This window comes from Sapajus apella, unplaced genomic scaffold (assembly GCF_009761245.1).
Source record: "Sapajus apella isolate SASKATOON/1434 unplaced genomic scaffold, GSC_monkey_1.0 scaffold200, whole genome shotgun sequence".
Taxonomy (NCBI): domain Eukaryota; kingdom Metazoa; phylum Chordata; class Mammalia; order Primates; family Cebidae; genus Sapajus; species Sapajus apella.
Window position 1 is genome coordinate 323611 of NW_022437140.1, and position 20494 is coordinate 344104.

General features: G+C 39.3%; 1 protein-coding gene across 5 annotated transcripts in view; it reads right to left on the bottom strand.

The window, feature by feature from the left end:
• Nucleotides 1-20494, bottom strand: part of UIMC1 (ubiquitin interaction motif containing 1) — a 169025-nt gene that overhangs the window by 72112 nt on the left and 76419 nt on the right. For all 5 annotated transcript variants that reach the window (XM_032269844.1, XM_032269848.1, XM_032269843.1 and 2 more), the window contains 5 exons: nucleotides 11989-12113; nucleotides 10915-11020; nucleotides 9858-10594; nucleotides 2185-2246; nucleotides 72-148 (listed from right to left, as the gene is read on the bottom strand). In XM_032269844.1, coding sequence (XP_032125735.1) covers nucleotides 72-148; nucleotides 2185-2246; nucleotides 9858-10594; nucleotides 10915-11020; nucleotides 11989-12113 — 1107 coding nt within the window. The remainder of the gene's footprint in view (nucleotides 1-71; nucleotides 149-2184; nucleotides 2247-9857; nucleotides 10595-10914; nucleotides 11021-11988; nucleotides 12114-20494) is intronic.

The window sequence follows — 20494 nt, forward strand, 5'->3', positions numbered from 1 at the left end:
GTGGAAAATTAATAAGCATGAAAAGGTAGACAGGTATCAGAAATTCAGTAAAATCACAGTGGGGTACTTACCAGGACAAACAATGATTTCTTCTGCAGAACTCTCTGGCAGAGGGACTGAGCTTCTCTTATTGGTCAAAGCAGCAACACTGAAAGAGAACCAAATCCCAATGAATTCCCCGTAAAATAAATCAAAACATAGGACCAAAAGCAATGGTGAGTCACTCACAAAGCCACAGGTAATCTGATACTTGCTGCCTAATTCCACAAAAGCACAACAGGAAAGCAAGGAATCAGTACTGGAAACTCTAGGCCAGAAATATGGAAAATAAACATGCTTACAACTTCAGTTCCAGTGAAATCACTGAATGAAAACAAATTCCCTTTTGGAGTTCTCACAAAGGAAGGTCAAAGGGTAAGAACTGTCTGTGAATATCACAGAAGGCAAAAACTCCACTCCAATTTAAGGATGCCACAGGTGATAGCCTCCATCTCAGCCTTCTGAAGGCTGGAGATGTGTAAACTCACAAGAGAAGACACAGAGATTTTTCTGACAACAAGCTAACTTTCTCCTTATTTTGCAGTTAAATTCCCTCTTTATCTCAAGATGTAGCTTTCCAAGCAACAAAAATAAAATAAAATTCCAAACCGCCCTGCAGCAAAAACCTGCCGACATAAATTGAATCTCTCTTCTAAGAAAAACTTAATTATGAATAGCTTCCCTCATCCAACCTTCTGGTTTTCCCTGCCTGCTCATGGAGTACAATCTCTTCCTGACATAGGAACACATGGCTGAAGATCTGAGCATTTGAGCTAGCCCCCTCATGTTTGACAGAGCTTTATGATTAGTTTGATCAAGTATGCAAGAGGATGCTTAAAAACAGAAATCCTCACATCAACCAAGAACCACAGAGAAGAGAGAATAGCTATGACTGAACTCATGATAAATAACTAAATCCTGAAAGAAAACCACAAGTGATTTCTCTCTCTAAATAAAACATACCATACCATTTGTTATAAACCCAAGCCAGACATAGTTTACTCTGCATGTAACATTAGTGCTCTATTCAAAGGGTCCATCACAAAACAATTTTCTGACATTTATAAAATGGGCTAATCAATTTGAAGTCAAACCACATTGCCTGCGATTCCAACTCTCTCCTGGTGACAAAGCGTATAATCATTTATTGAAACCTACATCTGCTCTGCACAATGCTCACCACAATAAAGCAGAGGCCTACAGGGAGTAGAAGCCTTCTCTGTTAAAACCACTTCCAAAACTGTCTTAACAGCAGGAAAATCAAACCAAAGCCATATTCTTTAGCCCAGGAAGGAATACCAAGTACTGTCAGAAGTAAGACTATCACCTTGACTACAACAAATGGCAATTGGGCTTCAACTCCCATATGGGAGAACATAGTCATGCAGTTCAAAATTAAGTTCTTGAGAAGTTCTCAAAACTCAACTACCAGATAAAAAGGGCAAGTAAAAGTAACTGGAAGCATGATCCAGTTAGTAGTGCAGTTTATAAACAATCAACTGCTATCTATTATTAAAGAAAGAAGACTTAGAAGGTAGCCCATCAATCAATCAGCAACAACAGTGGAGGAGGCAATGCAAAAACGACACTTTACAGGACAGAGGAGACACAAACAGATTAAAAGTAGCACAGGACAGACAGTGAGAGTGACACAGGTCCTGTGTAGCCTGAATAATATGAAGACTTGAAAGACGATGTAAGTCTCAAGAGTAAATTTAAAAGATGTATAAGGTTAAGATATACAGACAAAATAAGCATAAGCAGGGTTTGGGAAAAGGGGTAAGAATAGAAGAACTATAAGAAATCAGTGTAGAGCTTTAAAATTGGCTTAGAAAACTGGGGTAATTAGTTAAGAGAACAGTAGGGTGTGACCACTTTTCAAGAATAATATAAATGAGATTTATGCCAAGATAGCTGGCCTGGACAAGATGGCCTCTAGGATCTCTTCCAGCTCTAATATTCTGGGCTTCTATGAGATGCACATCTGAGAGCTTATAGATAATAATAAAATTTCTCCTAGTCTTCACTTACAAAAGGGCTTAAAGTTATCTGGCAAGCTGTTCATGTACAGTCTCACTCACGTGGTTCATCTCCCTTATACTAGCACCATCAGAGGAGAATTCATAGCAACACATAATCTCTCACCTTTGTGAAGCAGGTACAGAGTTTCCCTCTTTAGAAGTTTCTTCACCAATCCCTTGGGAGGACTGCAAAGAAATACGTAATATCTTAAATATAGAGGTACAGGTGAACTGCCGTCTCTTCCTTTAAAAAAAAAAAATTTAGTCGTTCCACGTTATCTCTCAACAATTAGCAATGAGAAGAAAATATTTTCCATAAGCCAGTAAGTTTCAGTAAAACAAGCACATCCTGTAAAGTCAGAAGACTGGCATTTAAAGCAAAACTAAATCACCTACCAACTTTGTGATTGGGTAAATGGCATCTGAATCTCTTTCCTCATTTTAAAATGGATACTAACAATTGCCTAACAGAGCGTTATTATGAAAATCAAACAAGATAATGTATGCAATGCACTTCATAAAATGCAAGACCTATATCAACATTAATTGGTAAGTTAAATGAATTTTTATTTCGGAAAAACAATCATAAAGTTTGTGTAGGGGGAAAGGAAAATATACAGAAAATTCCAATTTTCAAAGGAAACACTGAGTTGAGATGAACACTGCAATCTGCGATCTCTCTGAGAAAAACCAGGCCATAACGTAGGACATCCAAAGAGAAGGTCATAAAGATTCTCTTAGCTACAAATCTGCCACTGTGGTTTTTTTATCTGGCTACAGGATTATCTTCTCAGAAAATGAATAAGGACTATGTAAGGAAAGATTATTTTCTTGATTCAAAAATTATTTTCATTGATTAATGGTAAAGTTGGTACAAATACCAACTCATTAAACATACATGCACAGAAGATCACAGAAAAAGTGGCTATGAAAAGGTAGCTATTGCTACCTTAGGCAGACTTCTGAGGAAATGCCTGGGCTGTGAGGCTTCTTCCACTAGATGTAAAGCTACTAGCTGAAGTTTTCAATGTTTCCTAATGGGATATAAATAACCTAAACAAGTTAGGCATCTCTCTAGGAATCTCGCTACCATTCAGTTAAATGATGAAATACACTTAAAAATCAGGAATAGCTGAGTTTTCAGTCAAAAGGAAAGTTGTGCAATAATAGAGAATGTAGTCATTATGAAAAATAAGGCTTAACAAAACTACCAGAGGACTAAAGTACAACAGCAATAAATATTTAACCTATCTCTTCCTTTGAACTCAGGGGTGACAAGGTTTTTATTGAAATCTCAAAAAAGAAGGAGAGAGAGAGAAGAGAGAGGACGGGGGGGGGGGGGGGAGAGAGAGAGAGAGGGGGGGAGAGGGAGGGAGAGGGAGAGAGAGGGAGAGAGAGAGAATGCTGACACCTAGTGTCCATTTAACAGAATTTTATCTTATAATAAACTAGCCTTGGTTTTAAGATGTAATCAAGGCACTAGTAAGTTAGTTATAAGGCACCTCCATCTCTGCCTTAGGCTAAAGCATATCTCAAACCTTCTCAGTGTAATTGTTTAAAAAAATTATTGTGTTTCTATTCAATGCCAGGCCTGTGCTAATCACTTTACATTCATTATCTACTTTAATTTTCACAAGAAACTTAAGAAACAAAAACCACTAAATTTTTTAAATAATGAAACTTCAAGAGGTTAAATAATTTGCCCCAAGTCATACAGTTGGTCAAAATCATAGAACCGAGACTTGCCTGACTCTAAAATCCATGCACTAAAAATTACTATTATATTTACTCAAATGATCCTCTTCCTAATCATTTCGATGTAGAATCCCAAGAATGTCTTCATTTCAATACATAATTTTCATTTCTAAATTTACACCTCAAAGGCAGTAATCTGAACATAAAGTGAGGTTCTTCCAGAGTATGAACATAGGATAGCAAAATCAGCAAATAAAATTTAGAGTACCAAATCTAATCAAGGTGAACAGAAAAACATGGCAGAAATAAAAATTTAAGGAAGCTATTGCCTAATCAAAACATTCTTCTTCCTGAAAAAATAATATATTAATAAGGAAGGGATGGTTTACAATGAATCTTTTAAAAAATTTGAAGATCCATTATCAAAGAGTATTTTTAATACTTAAAAGTGAAAATGAGGCCGGGCACAGTGGCCATGTCTGTAATCCCAGAACTTTGGGAGGCCAAGGTGGGCAGATGACTTTAGGCCAAGAGTTTGAGACCAACCTGGCCAACATAGTGAAACCCTGTCTCTACAAACAATACAAAAATTAGCCGGGCATGGTGGTGTGTGCCTGTGATTCCCAGCTACTTGGGAGGCTGAGGCAGGATCACTTAAACCCAGGAGGCAACGGATGCAGTGAGCCAAGATCGTGTCACTTGTACTCCAAACTGGGTGGCAGAATGAAACTCCATCTTTAAAAAAAAAAAAAAAGTAAAAATGAATAGACACATCATCTGGTCATCACAGAAATGTCCTCTATTGTGTGACACTGGTAGTTTATTAGGTTTTTCCATAGACGAGTTGAACCATCCCTTAACATTTCCATTTTTTTATTATTATTTCAACCCTCTAGATAACTTCATTCTAGAAAACAGAAGATAGCAGATCTGAATATTCTGGTCATTGAAAATGTCTCTGTTCCATAATAAATTAATAAACTGTCATTTTGTATACATACATCAGCTTGAAGTTTGGCAAATCAAAGTCAATTCTCACAACCCCACACAATCTGGTCATTTCTGAGAAAAAAAATCCAATATCCAGACTGTAAAATTAAGAATCAGATTCTGAAAAGCAGTATGTAATAACATACTGCTTTCATACCACATCAACATACTACCACTTCCAACTCCTTGAAATGATGCTTTGAAGGTGATCTGTAGGCCTTCATTAGCAACTTTATCTTGTATCAGTGATAACAAAAACCAGTTATCATCTGATTCTAAAGCTTTAATAAACTTAATATAAACTAAGTCATGTGCCCCAAAGTGACAGTTCTTCTGAGTCCCTATTTCTGAAACTCTCTTGCTATCTCTATCAACCAAGAGGTCTCAAATACAGGGAGCTCCAGCAAAGCCGTGTTCCATGGACAATGTTTAACAAATTCTTTCTTACCTACATTTCCTGAAAGCAAAAGATCAAGAGGTAAAATTACAATCATAAGGCTTTCAATATTTGCCTATAAAATTAGTAAGTTTGTGTTTTAAAGGTACAATTCTTTGTTGGCAAGGCTGCAGTGAACTAGATATTCTCATATTGCCAAATGGAGAGAATACAAATTTTAACAGCCTTTCTGACAAGCAATTTGGCAATAAATACCAAGTCTCTCTGTTCGTAACTCTTTAACCCATCATTTTTATGGCTCTTATGCTTAAGTGCACTGATCAGGAATAAAGAAAACTTTCATATAGAAAGATATCACAACTGAAATAACCAGCAATAGAAAAACGTTTGAAATATTATGGTAAATTCATAAGCTAGAATATAATACAGCCATTAAAAGTGAAATATGGCTGGGTGCAGTGGCTCACACCTATAATGCCAGTACTTTGGGAGGCCAAGGCGGGCGGATCACCTGAGTCAGGAGTTTGAGAGCAGCCTGACCAATATGGAGAAACCTTGTCTCTACTAAAAATATTTTAAAAATTAGCCTACTTAGGAGGCTGAGGCAGGAGAAGAGCTTGAACGCAGGAGGCGGAAGTTGTGTTGAGCTGAGATCATGCCATTGCACTCCAGTCAGGACAAAAAGAACAAAACTCCATCTCTAAATAAAGTGAAATATATAGATAATTTTAACATCATGAGAAAATGTTTACATAATGTTAAGATAAAGATACAAAAAATATATTATCTGAACCATACAAAAAATTGGTAAAGATAAAAAGATGAAGGAATACATCACTGGATGGTATAAGCTTTTAACTTGACTCTAAACTTTTCAGAATTTTTTAACATCTCCAAGTGATTTCTAAAATTAAAGTTAATGCCTATGCTGGATACTTACTAGGTTGTCTGCCTTGTCTCCTTTTACTGAGGACTGTCCCTCACCCCTCCCATCCCATTAGCAGTGGGCTCACAGCCCATCTGACAAGCAACCTCCTTCAGGCCACAGCTGACTGAGCTACTGATATCAAATGGGCCATAAATCCTTTCCTGAAAATTTAAAATGGAATTGGGAGACAGTAAGTCTCCTGTAACCTGTAATAAGTTTGAGAGCTGTAAGATCAGTGTCTTCAACCTACACCTGAAAAACAAAAGCAAAGAATGCACGTCTGCAGGGAGATAAATTAAGCAGACACAATATAATCATAAGATGCAGAAAAATTACAGATGCCAAGTACCTCCTTTGGGCCTGGTTATAGTCTTATTTTATTTTATTTTTTGAGACAACATTTCCCTCTTGTTGCCCAGGCTAAAGTGCAATGGCACGATCTCAGCTCACCGCAACCTCTGCCTCTGGGGTTCAAGTGATTCTCCTGCCTCAGTTTCCCAAGTAGCTGGGATTACAGGCATGCAGGGTTTCTCCATGTTGGTCAGGCTGATCTTGAACTCCCAATCTCAGGTGATTTGCCCACCTTGGCTCCCAAAGTGCTGGGATTACAGACATGAGCCACTGCGCCTGGCATTTATTCATTTTAGTACAGATGAGGTCTCACTATATTGCCTAGGTTGGTCTCAAACTCCCAGGCTCAAACGAATTTCCTGCCTCGGTCTCCCAAAGTGCTGGGATTATAGGCATTCCCATTATGCCCAGCCAAGTCCTCTTTTTAATTAAGCTAACTTAATTTAGTTTACTGTAGCAAATAGTATCAACTGATAGTATTTGGCGGCCTGCTCCTGAAGTTAAGAGTCAAAGAACTTCAATCTAATTAAGACCAGCCACTAGATTTTGACTACTTCCAGGCTACTGCAAAGGCACTGCTTTCAAACTTGACACAAGTCTATGATCTAGAGCTCTGGCCCCTGGGATCTTTCAAGCTAACAACGTGAATTACAATAAATCATTAAGTGTTGCTCTTTGGAGTTAATTTATTACTTTAAGCAGCAGCATCTCTGAATTGGAAAGAACAAACAGAATATTTATCATAAGCATTATCTAACTTTCCTTTGGAAAAGAAGCCAGTCACTAAAAGAACTGTTTCTTAAAAATGCCTCTCTGCTGATAAAACTTCAGAAAAAAAAAAAGAAATTTTTTTTAATTAAAATGCCTTCTCTTCCCAGATAACAATCTTTCCAGAATGTGAACGAAGATGGTTACTAGGAAATAATGATTCCTAGAGGCATGCCCCCAATGGATAACCTTTGATCCCTTAGAGAAAACTACCAGTTGTTCAGTGCCTATAAACTCCTAAGTATTATAGTAGACATTTTACACAAATTCACTTTAATCTCTAAAGTAACTGTAGAAAGACAGGAATTGTTATTCCAATTTTATAGATGTAAAACTGAGATTCAAAGAGGTTAAGTGACTTGGTCAAAAAAACGCATAATTATTAAAACACAAAAGTCAAAATTCATGTTCTCTATGCTATGAAGCTCCTCAAAGTTAACATTTCTTGAATCTTTATCATAAGACCGACAGTATAAAATGAATAAAGTAACAGTAAAACAAAACCAAAAATCAAAGCCTGGTAACAGAAATAGCAAGAAAAAACATAGTCACGGAACAGAATACTCTTTAAAATTATAATCTATATGTAGTTTACAATTATATTATTGCTTTTATAATGTTCAGAGGGAAAAAATAAGATATAAGCTTTCATATACAATATAATCTAGCTATGTCAGAAAACGCAAACTAAATTACCAAAATGAAGATGGTTTCAATAAACTATACAAAACCACTACAAGCAAAATAAGAAATATACACCATTATGTAGTGGGAAAAATAACTGGGAAACTATCCATACTTTATATCACAAAGGACTACTTTCTCTATTATATAAAAGGTATCCACAAACCAATAAAAAAATAGATTATCAAAAAATGATCATAAGATCTAACAGACAGAAAAGGAAATACAAATGAGTCTTAGACGTGAGAAAAAAGTTCAGCCTCACAAATAGTAAGACATATGCAAATTAAAACTACACTGAGACACCATTTTTCATCTCTCAGATTGGCAAAGATGAAGAAGTCTGACAATACTGCACTACTGTGGGTCTGCAGAAACTAGTATTCATACACTGCCAGTGGGAATGTAAATGTATATGACCTCTATAGAGGGCAATGTGGCAACAGCTAATGAAATAATAAATACATGTATCTTTGGGTCCATCAATTACAGCTACACAAAATTATCATATAATACAAATATATTCCATTTGGATGAAATGTCCTCTGGACATTTTAACTATTTGTAATAGTAAAATACTGCAAACAACCTAAATGCCCAACATATGGTACTGAATAAAATAAACTGACTAATCCACACATGGTATTTTTCACATCCAAAAAAAAAAATTAACAAATCCTATACATTGTTATGTAATTATTTCGTTAGGATATTAAATGAAAAAAGTAGAGAATAATGTGTAAATCATTTGTGCAAAAGAACGTAGGGATAAGAATATGTACACTGCTTGTATCAGATAAAAGTACCTTGGAAAGATACACTAGAACTAGTAACACAAATTGAGTCCAGAGAGGGGAACTGGTTGGCTGGGTGATAGGGAGAGAAGTTAGACTTTTTACTTACATATTTTTGAATTTTGAACTGTATGAATATTATTACCTATTCAAAAATTTAATTTTAGAAATAATAAAAAATTTTAGGCCAGGTGTGTTGGCTCATGCCTATAATGCCGGCACTTTAGAAGACCAAGGCAGGTGAATGGCTTGAGTTCCAGAGTTCAAGACCAGCCTGAGCAACAAGGTTAAACCCCATCTCTACAAAAAATATAAAAATTGGCTCAGCATAGTAGTGTGCACCAGTGGTCCCAGCTATTGCGGGGGCCTGAGGTGGGGGTATCGCTTGAGCCCAGAGGTGGAGGCTACAGGGAGCCAAGATGGCATCACTGCACACTAGCCTGGGGACAAAGCGAGACCTTGTCTCAAAAAAAAAAAAATTTAAACAAAAATAAATGATGGTATACCTGTGGTGGAATATATCATATATTTACTGTTCTCAGGTATACTTAATACATAAGAAATGATCTGAGATAAACTATAAAGTAGGGGAAGGAACAAAACTTACACTGAAGAGTAGTCATTTTGTTCCAAAAAAATTTTAATGTATTTTTGTATGCATAGAAATGATGATGATTGGCCAGACAGAGTGGCTCACATCTGTAATCCTAGCGCTTTGGGAGGCCAACGTGGGCAGATCACCTGAGGTCAAGAGTTCAAGACCAGCCTGGCCAACACAGTGAAACCCCGTCTCTACCGAAAAATACAAAAATTAGCTGGGCATGATGGTGGGTGCCTATAATCCCAGCTACTTGGGAGGCTGAGACAGGAGAAACGCTTGAACCCAGGAGACGGTGGTTGTAGTGAGCCAAGATCACGCCACTGCACTCCAGCCTGGGTTGCTGAGTGAGACTCCATCTCAGGAAAAAAAAAAAAAAAAAAAGAAAGAAACAATGATGATTACTTCTTGGGCTGGGCTTATAGGTAGTTTTTTTCTTCTTTATATTCTCCTGTACTTTCCTAATTTTCTATAGTGAACATGTATTACTTTAATAATCAAGGTGGGGGAGACCACAAAAATAACAGCTAAAATAATCCTTGTTTTAATCTGTCAATAAATCATCCTTAATTACAGCATCACTGACCCTTACCTGACCATGACTGGTTGTTGGTTCTTCCTCCAACAAAAGTTTCTCTTTCAAGCTTTTAATTGGGCTTTCCTGGAAATCCTTGGTTTTTGAGTGCGAGTCAGATGCCCTAGACTCCTGCCTCTCCTCTTTGTCTTCATCTCCCATATCTTCTGAGATGCCTTCATTTTTTTCACTAGCCTGCTCTCCTTGGCCACATTCATTCTGGATCAGAGAAGGAGGTCTAGGTAACACTGGTTCCCCAAAACCTTTTTTTTTCAAGAGCTGCCTCTGGGCCATTTTCAGGCTCTTTTGATAAACCTCCAACTGGCAGAGAATGACCTTAGTATACTGGTTAGGGTCTACTCCATCAGGGCAGAATGGAATACCCCAGAAGTAGTGCACAGTGCCCCCAATGTCCCGGAGGCCTTTGGCATCTGCTAGGGTAGGCAGACAGTGCCTAGATGTGTCCCCCCTACCCTGGGCAGCTTTGAGAAAAGCACAACCCGTCCCAGTACTTTCCTGTAGCTTCCCACACTGTGTGTGCTCAGCCAAACGGCCAGTACATCTGTCAAAAGATTTAACGTTCACATTCTCAAACACTGGCTGGCTTGACTGGTCCCAACTTCCTGAGCTGCCAGAGACCGGCTCCTCTTCAGTTTTTTCAGTGTGGTCCCAAGGCTCCTCTCTTTCCTCAGCCTCGTTTCCCTGACTGATATGTGAGCCTTTAAACAGTGATGGAGGTACCAGCTGCCATATGCCTGTAGGTATTTGAGAAAAAGTAGGGCTAAGGACAAACTTTTTTTAAAAGGGCTTTATAAGCTATCACTTACCAAGAGTTACATAATATGGGTTAAAAAAAAAAAAAAAAAAGGCTTTTCTTTGGTTTTAACCAAATGTTGCTTTTTCCTTGGAGATAAAGGTATGCTGGATATTCTTACGATCTCAACTACTTCCTGATTTAACTTCTTTATTATCACCAAAAGGATCTTGGGTATTTCCGTATATCTACTCTCAGCATGAGATCCCTGTGGTACAGTTATACTTGATGAATGGAAGGAGTCAGAACAGGGAGACATGCCTTCAGTGATCCCAGAGTCTGTGGTTTTCTCTTGGTGTGACTGGGAAGACGGTCCAGTGGTCAGAGGTTGAGATCTGGTAGCAGAAGCATCAGAAGGCCGACAACTCTGAAACAAGTGATCCCACACCAGCCTAGGTTTATTATTAAAAGAACTATACATGAAGGGTCACAGGAAGGACAAAATGGGAGGTCACTGTTCCTAAGAGTTTCTATTCTCCAAAATGCAGATGCTCAATTTAATTTCACAGCATATATTGAATACACATTCAGTGTATTCAAAGTGCAAGGCAAAGTGTTGTACTAGATCACTATACTGAACACTTTATTAAAATAGTGAGGCAAATGGCATAAAGATGGTTCAGGATCTGCCACTTGCAAGTATCCTTCATATTTAAAATATTTCAGGCCAGGCGCGGTGGCTAATGCTTATAATCCCAGCACTTTGGGAAGCCGATGCAGGCAGATCACCTGACGTCGGGAGTTCCAGACCAGCCTGGCCAACATGGTGAAACTCTCTCTCTACTAAAAATACAAAAATTAGCTGGGCGTGGTAGCACATGCCTATAATCCCAGCTACTCGGGAGGCTGAGGCAGGAGAATTGCTTGAACCCGGGAGGCAGAGGTTGCAGTGAGCCAAGATTGCATGCCAGCCTGGGCAACAGAGTAAGACTCCGTCTCAAAAAAAGAAAAAAATCATTTCAGTTGTGCATATTCAAATGACAATTTAACATTATTTGATTATTTTTAAAAACTGCCTCTTTCTTCCCATTACCCACCTCTAGTTCTCATTCCCTTTGCTCTCAAAACACAAGAAATTAGCATCTTATCTTGCTGCCTTTTGGGTTCTTGATATTCAGTAAGTCTTTTCAGAAGCTATCAACTTATAATTCTTTTCAACCATGAACTGAAAAATCCATGGGGTAGAAGAAAACTCTTTCATATAATTATGGAAATTTTTGTTAGGTGAAAATCCTATAAATGAATACATCTAGTTACTAATGCAACTACAACACCACAGAAGTTAAAAATACTGTTGACAAAGCTCCACAAACTTTTGCAACATGGCATATTTACATTCAGGCTTTCAGCAATGGCTTTTCTCAAGAGCTCCTCTTCTTCCTCCTCCTGGCTGTTCACCTCCCTAGCTTCCTGCTCACTCATTTTGAGAGCCAGAGCAAACTGTTCTTCTTCTGTCATCTCTGTTAAGAGGTTAGGGAAAAGAGAGGAAGGGACACCACAAACAATGAATAAGCATGGAGGCAAGAAAGAAAATTTAATAAACTTTTCAACTGAAGCACTACAAGACCACATAATACAATTTTATAATCTTATAAATGAGGAAAACCCCCAAAGGTACGGTGTTGGCCAACATAATTAGCAGCAGTTAACAACAAGAATCCTGGGTTAACTAGACTATAAGCTCCCGTGAAGGCAGAGTTTTTACCTATACAGTTCACTGTTATATCTCCAGCACATAAAGTGCCGGGCACATGATACATAATAAATATTTGACAAATGAATAAATAGAGGAATTAATTCCCATTCTAGAGCTTTTTGCTAAATACCACAATGCTTTATGCTCAACATTTAACCAGAATAATTTTACTCTTCAGAATTCTCTGATTTACCCAGTAGAAAAGAACATCTCTAGTAACAAGAATGTGGTCTCCAAATACCATCTCCATTAGAAGGAACTGTCGTACATTGAAGAAATGGGGGGTCCCAAGTCCAGAGCGTGAAATGAACAAGATAGGCTAGAGTATTTGTCACAGATGTAAGCAAGAAATCTATTAGATACTACTAGAGTCATATCAAAAGAACTTAGGAGCCAATTAAATAAAGTCCTCACTGGCCAAAAATGGAACTGGAGCATAAGGATAATAAATGCAGTGAATTAAACCACATAAAATATATTTAAATCTGTAAGTTCAGGCCAGGTATGGTGGCTCATGCCTATAATCCCAGCACTTTGGGAGGCCGAGGTGGGCAGATCATATGAGGTCAGGAGTTCAAGACCATCTTGGACAACAATGGTGAAACCCCATCTTTACCAAAAATACAAAAATTAGCCAGGCGTGGTGGTGGGCACCTGTGGTCCCAGCTACTTGGGAGGCTGAGGCAGGAGAATCGTTTGAACCCAGCAGGCGGAGGTTGCAGTGAGCTGAGATCACTGCACTCCAGCCTGGCGACAGAACAAGATTTTGTCTTGAAAAGAAAAAAGTTAGCCAGGCATGGTGGTGTGCACTTGTAGTCCCAGCTACTCTGGAGACTGAGGCAGAATAATCCCTTGAACCCAGGAGGCAAGGCAAGATCACGCCACTGCACTCCAGCCTGACTGACAGAGAAAGACTCTGGTCTCACCAAAAAAAAAAAAAAAGAAGAAAGATAAACCAGAGCCAGGCGCGGTGGCACATGCCTGTAGTCCCAGTTACTCGGGAGGCTGAGGTGGGAGGATCGCTTGAGCCCAGGAGTTCTGGGCTGTAGTGTGCTATGCCAGTCAGGTGTCCACACTAAGTTCGGCATCAATATGGTGACCTCCCAGGAGCAGGGAGCCACCAGGTTGCCTAAGGAGGGGAGAACCGGCCCAGGTCGAAAACGGAGCAGGTCAAACTCCCGTGCTGATCAGTTGTGGGATCACACCTGTGAACAGTCACTGCACTCCAGCCTGGGCAATACAGTGAGACCCCGTCTCTAAAAAAAATAAATAAGAAAAAAAAAGAAAGATAAACCAGAAACTAATGCAAACGATTACCTACAGGTGGTTGAGAACACAGTGAAAAGGACAAGGGAGGAAAATGACACTTCTTTGACTATAGCTTTTTGTACAAATTTGACTTATGGAATCATGTAAATTTTAAACATTTTTTAATAATATGAAATCAGTAAGTACGAGGGATCCCTAAAATTGAATCCAAACATAAAAAATGCACCCAACTGAATTTGAAATAACCTTAATGAAAACAAAAATGTAACATATCAGAATTTCTAGGATGCAACTAAAGCCACATTTACAGGGAAATTTATAGTTTTACATGCTTGTATGAGAAAAGCAAAAGTTTAAAATCAGTAATCCAAGTTTCTCACCTTAAGAAGCTAGAATATAAAAAGTAAAATTAACCCAATTAAGTAGAAACAAAAAAATATAAAGACCAGAAATAAATCAATAAAGTAAAAGATGGGCATACAACAGAGAAAAAATTAAACAAAAAATTAGTTCTACAAAAAGGTCAATAAAATGCATAAACCTTGGCCAAGGTGGTGGCTCACACCTGTAATCCCAGCACTTTGGGAGGCCGAGCTGGGTGGATCACCTGAGGTCAGGAGTTTGAGACCAGCCTGGCCAACATGGTGAAACCTCATCTCTACTAAAAATACAAAAATTAGCCAGCCATGGTGGTGGGCACCTACAATCCCAGGACGCTAAGGCAGGAGAATCACTTGAACTCAGGAGGTGGAGGTTGCAGTAAGCCAAGACTGTGCCACTGCACTCCAGCCTGGACGACAGAGCGAGGCTCCATCTCGAAAAATTTAAAAACAATTGGCTAGGTGCGGTGGCTCACACCTGTAATCCTAGAACTTTGTGAGGCCAAGGTGAGCAGATCACAAGGTCAGGAGTTCAGGACTAGCCTGGCCAACATGGCAAAACCCCGTCTCTACTAAAAATACAAAACCACTGAATAACTGAAAAGAATAACTGGAGAATAACTGAAAAGCAGGGCTGGGTGCAGTGGATCATGCCTACAACTGCTTGAGTCCAGGTGGTTGAGGCTGCAGTGAGCCAAGATCACACCAATGCATTCCAGCTTGGGTGACAGAGCAAGACCCTGTCAAAAAAATAAAATAAAATAAAATAAATTTTAAAAAAAATAGCTGGGTGTGGTGATGCACACCTATAGTCCCAGCTACTCAGGAGGCAGAGGTGGGAGGATCACTTGAGCCCAGGAGTTCAAGACCAGCCTGGGAAACATAGTGAGATCTTGTCTCTACAAATAATAAAAAAAACTAGCTGGGCATGGTGGTGCACACCTGTGGTCCCAGCTACTTGGGAGGCTGAGACTGGAGGATCGCTTGAGCCCAGGAGGCAGAGGTTGTAATGAGCCGCTGCATTCCAGCCTGGGTAACAGAGGGAGACCCTGTCTCAAAAAAAAAGAAAAAAAAATAAGCTAGGTATGGTGATACACATCTGTAGTCTCAGCTACTCAGGAGGCTAAGGCTCGAGGATCACTTGAGCCTAGGAGGTTGAGGCTACAGTATGCTGCGCTCACACCACTATACTCCAGCCCAGGCAACAGAGTGAGACCCTGCCTCGAAAAACAATAATAATAAATAAATAATAAAATAAAATTTATATAGGAATGCAAAGGACCCAGATTAATCAAAAACAATTTTTAAAATAAAGTTGCAATAATTATACTGCCTAATTTCAAGACATTTATGCAGCCAACAAACATATGAAAAAACGCTCTTCATCACTGGTCATTAGAAAAATGCAAATCAAAACCACATTGAGATACCATCTCATGCCAATTAGAATGGCGATCATTAAAAAATCTGGAGACAACAGATACTGGAGAGGATGTGGAGAAATAGAAACACTTTTACACTGTTGGTGGGAGTGTTGAACCATTAGTTCAACCATTGTGAAAGACAGTGTGGTGATTCCTCAAGGATCTGGAAATAGAAATACCATTTGACCCAACAATCCCATTACTGGGTATATACCCAAAGGATTATAAATTGTTCTGTTATAAAGACACATGCACATGTATGTTCATTGCAGCATGTTTACAATAGCAAAGACTTGGAACCAACCAAAATGCCCATCAATGATAGACTGGATAAAGAAAATGTGGGCTGGGCACAGTGGCTCACGCCTGTAATCCCAGTACTTTGGGAGGCCAACGCAGGCAATCGTCTGAGGTCAGGAGTTCAAGACCAGCCTGACCAACATGGAGAAACCCTGTCTCTACTAAAAATACAAAATTAGCCAGGCATGGTGGCACATGCCTATAATCCCAGCTACTCAGGAGGCTGAGGCAGGAGAATCGCTCAAACCCGGGAGGCAGAGGCTGCAGTGAGCCGAGATCACACCATTGCACTCCAGCCTGGGCAACAAGAGAGAAACTCCATCTCAAAAAAGAAAAACAAAGAAAATGAGGCACATATACACCATGGAACACTATGCAGCCATAAAAAAGGATGAGTTCATGTCCTTTGCAGGGACATGGATGAATCCAGAAACCATCATTCTCAGCAAGCTGACACAAGAACAGAAAACCAAACACTGCATGTTCTCACTCATAAGTGGGTGTTGAACGATGAGAACACATGGATGCAGGAAAGGGAATATCACACACTGGAGTCTGTTGGGGGGGTGGAAGGCTAAGGGAGGGATAGCAGGGGATGGGGAGATTAGGGAGGGATGACACTAGGAGAAATACCTAATGTAGGTGACTGGGGGATGGAGGCAGGAGAAATACCTAATGTAGGTGACTGGGGGATGGAGGCAGCAAACTGGGTGTGTCCTTATGTAACAATCCTGCAAGATCAGCACATGTACTCCAGAACTTAAAGTAAAATAAAAAATAAAAAAAATACAGGAAACTGAAAAAAATTATTGTTCTAATCCTTACAACAGCAGGAACAAAAGCTGATAAACTCACAATTTTTCCTGAATCTATCAGATAGCTAAGAATGCAAGATAATCAACTGGCCCAAAATGTAAGAAAAGACAGGGTTCTTCAAGAAGAGACATGACATGAGCACTTGCTTAGGTGAAGCAGACATCAGGCCTCATATAAGCCAGTAAGAAAAAAAAAATGAACTAAAACTTTTAACAAACTGCTACAGGCTACACCTGACCTACTGAGAGTATAGAACATGTGGAAGTCACCAACACAAGGAGAATTTGCACCTACTCACCGGCATTTCTCCCAAATTTTACCACATGCTCATAAGAAATACTGAGGGGAGGGTGGGAGACCTGAGAAAGCCTCCCTCATTGTACAGACCTACAGAAGGAAAACAGCAGCCAGTGGAAGAAAGCCATGAAAACCTCCAACAATCCTCACCTCCCTTATTGAAGAAAAACCTTCAAACGCTAGAATGAAGAGCAGTAAAACCTGTTATCCTCAGGCCACAGGTAGAGCCCCACTGCAGCTAGGGAATGAAAACAGAAAAATAATTCTCTAACTCTGGGAATGGGACAGGAAAATACGGTGGGCTTAAGCCATTAGAGATCCCCTACCAATGGAGAAGAGAAAAAAAAAAAAATCAATGTGAAGTCCCTGACCCCTGAACTCAATGAAGGCTGAACCAGAACCACAGATAAGTCCTCTCCCTCCACCACCCCAAAAATAGACTAGCAAGTTTCAAATAAAAAATAATAGCAGGGTGGTCCAAGTATAGTGATGTTTACAACTAACTGATCAACACTAGTTACAGATGTTCCTTCTGCACTCCCACTGCTCCACTTGTCTAGCCTTATAAAAATTAAAATTAAAATAAAAAATAAAAAAAAAGTAATAGCAATCTACTGCTGAGAAACAGGCAAAAGCACCTAATGAGATCACTCCCTGAAGTGTGGGTCCAAAGGAAAGACCTAAAGTTGAGGGGAATAGACACAGAAAAACCAAAGGAATATGAAGCCTGTAAAGCACTGGGGGTAACTTCAGAAAAAAACAAAATCTAAACATATTAACGGCTTACTAGACTCAACCCCCTGCCCCACAAAACACACATGCACACAAACATTAAATGCCTAGCAAAGGAAAAGGTATATCCATTTCCACACATAAATACTATTTACCTCAATCTCTACTGTTCTACTCAAAATGTTCACTTCTGAGTAATATATATTTTTATGAAATATACATTGAAAGAAGAAGAAAAAAAAAGTGTCAAGAGACAAAGCAATCAATAGAACCAGACTCAGATATGACTCAGATTTTGGATAATTAGACAAAAAATTTAAAACAACTATAATATGTTAACAGCTCTGTGAAAAAGGTGAATTACATGCATGAACAAATGAAAACTTTTAACAAAAAGATGAAAACTATAAAAAATAAAATGGAAATGCTAAAAATGAAAAATATGTTAATAATTACTTAAATGGACTCAGACTCAACACAGAACAAAGCATCTAGCCGGGCGCGGTGGCTCAAGCCTGTAATCCCAGCACTTTGGGAGGCCGAGGCGGGTGGATCACAAGGTCAAGAGATCGAGACCATCCTGGTCAACATGGTGAAACCCCGTCTCTACTAAAAATACAAAAAATTAGATGGGCATGGTGGTGTGTGTCTGTAATCCCAGCTACTCAGGAGGCTGAGGCAGGAGAATTGCCTGAACCCAGGAGGTGGAGGTTGCAGTGAGCCGAGATCGCGCCATTACACTCCAACCTGGGTAACATGAGTGAAACTCCGTCTCAAAAAAAAAAAACAAAGCATCTAACAGCTATAAGCTACAGCAAAATAGTCTATGTATAATTGAAACTCCAGGTGAAGAAAGAAAATGGGGCAAAAAAAAATCTAAAAATAAAGTGGCTGAGAATTTTCTAGTTAATAGATGACCCTAAATCACAGATCCAAAAAGAATATCAAGAAAAATTTATTCCATTACCCTTATTAAAAAATTCACAAGTAGGCACACCATATTCAAACTGACAAAGATATAGACAACATTGAAGGAAGCCAGAAGAAAAAAGACATGTTACATAAACAAAGATAAAAATTAAAAGAGGCTTCCCATCACAAACTCTGCAGGGAGGAAATAATGAAGTGATATCTTCAAAATGATAAAAGAAAACACTGTCCTACTCAGGAGGCTGAGGTGAGAGGGTCACTTGAGCCAAAGTAAGCTGAGGCTGCAGTGAGTCGTAATTGTGCCACTGCACTCCAGCCTGAGGCAACAGAGCGAGACTCTGTCTCAAAACTATATAAAATAACTGAAAAAAAAACTGTCAACTCATAATTCTTTTTTTTTTTTTTTTTTTTCTTTTGAGACAGGGTCTCACTATGTCACCTAGACTAGAGTGCAGTGGGCACGATCATGGCTCACTACAACCCCCACTTCCCAGGCTCAAGTGATCCTCCTACCTCAGCCTCCCAAGTAGCTGGGACTACTCGTACACACTACCATGCCCAGCTAATCTTTGTTAGAGATGGCGTTTCGCCATGTCACCCAGACTGGTCTCAAACTCCTGGGCTCAAGTGATCCACTAGCCTCCCAACTCAGAATTCTATAACCAAAAATAATCTTTCAAAGATGAAGAAGAGTCAATACACCACTTTCAACAATAGGGAGAGTTAGGCTGGGCACAGTGGCTCATGCCTGTAATACCAACACTTTGGGAGGCCAAGGTGGGCAGATCACCTGAGGTCAGGAGTTCGAGACTAGCCTGGCCAACATGGTGAAACCCCATCTCTACTAAAAATACAAAAATTAGCCGGGTATGGTGGTACATGCCTGTAGTCCCAGCTATTTGGGAGGCTGAGGCAGGAGAATCACTTGAACCCAGAAGGCAGAGGTTGCAGTGAGCCAAATTCATGCCACTGCACTCCAGCCTGGGCAACAGAGTGAGCTTCTGTCTCAACAGTAATAACAGGGACAAGGAAATATAAGACAGGACAAGGAAATACAAGACTTATACAACACTATAAACCAACTAGGTCAGACACTCTCCTCAAGTGCACACAGAATATTCTCCAGTATAGACCATCTGATGGCAATAAACAAAATGATAATCATCATACAAAGTAGGTTTTCCAACCATGTAAAATTAGAAATAAATAACAAAAAGAAATTGGGAAATACAAAAATAAAGGTACACCTTCACTTTATTGTACTTCACAGATAATGCATTTTTTACAAAGTAAAGGTTTGTGGCAACCCTGCACTAAATAAATCTATTGGCCCCATTTTTCTAACAACATGTTCATTTCATGTCTCTGTGTCACATTTTGTTAAGTCTTGCAATATTTCAAATGTTTTCATTATTACTGTATTTGTTAGCCTGTAATCAGTAACCTTTGACTTATTAATAGTTTTGAAGTGTCAGAAACTGCCCACTCTGCCTGTGCTCTATAAATGGAACAACAAAGCCTAGGTGATAGCACATCTGTTTATAGCATGGTTAAGTGAATTTTTTTTTTTTTTTTTTTTTGACATGGAGTTTCACTCTTGTTACCCAGGCTGGAGTGCAATGGCGCGATCTTGGCTCACCGCAACCTCCGCCTCCTGGGTTCAGGCAGTTCTCCTGCCTCAGCCTCCTGAGTAGCTGGGATTACAGGCATGTGCCACCATGCCCAGCTAATGATTTGTATTTTTAGTAGAGACAGGGTTTCACCATGTTGACCAGGATGGTCTCAATCTCTTGACCTCGTGATCCACCCACCTCAACCTCCCAAAGTGCTGGGATTACAGGCGTGAACCACCGCGCCCGGCGGTTAAGTGAATATTTTAAGCCCACTGTTGAGACCTGTTGCTCAAAATGTCTTTAAAAAGATTCTTTTCAAAATATTACTACTCACCATACAATGTACCTAATTATCAAAAGTGCTAATAAAAATGTACAAGGAGG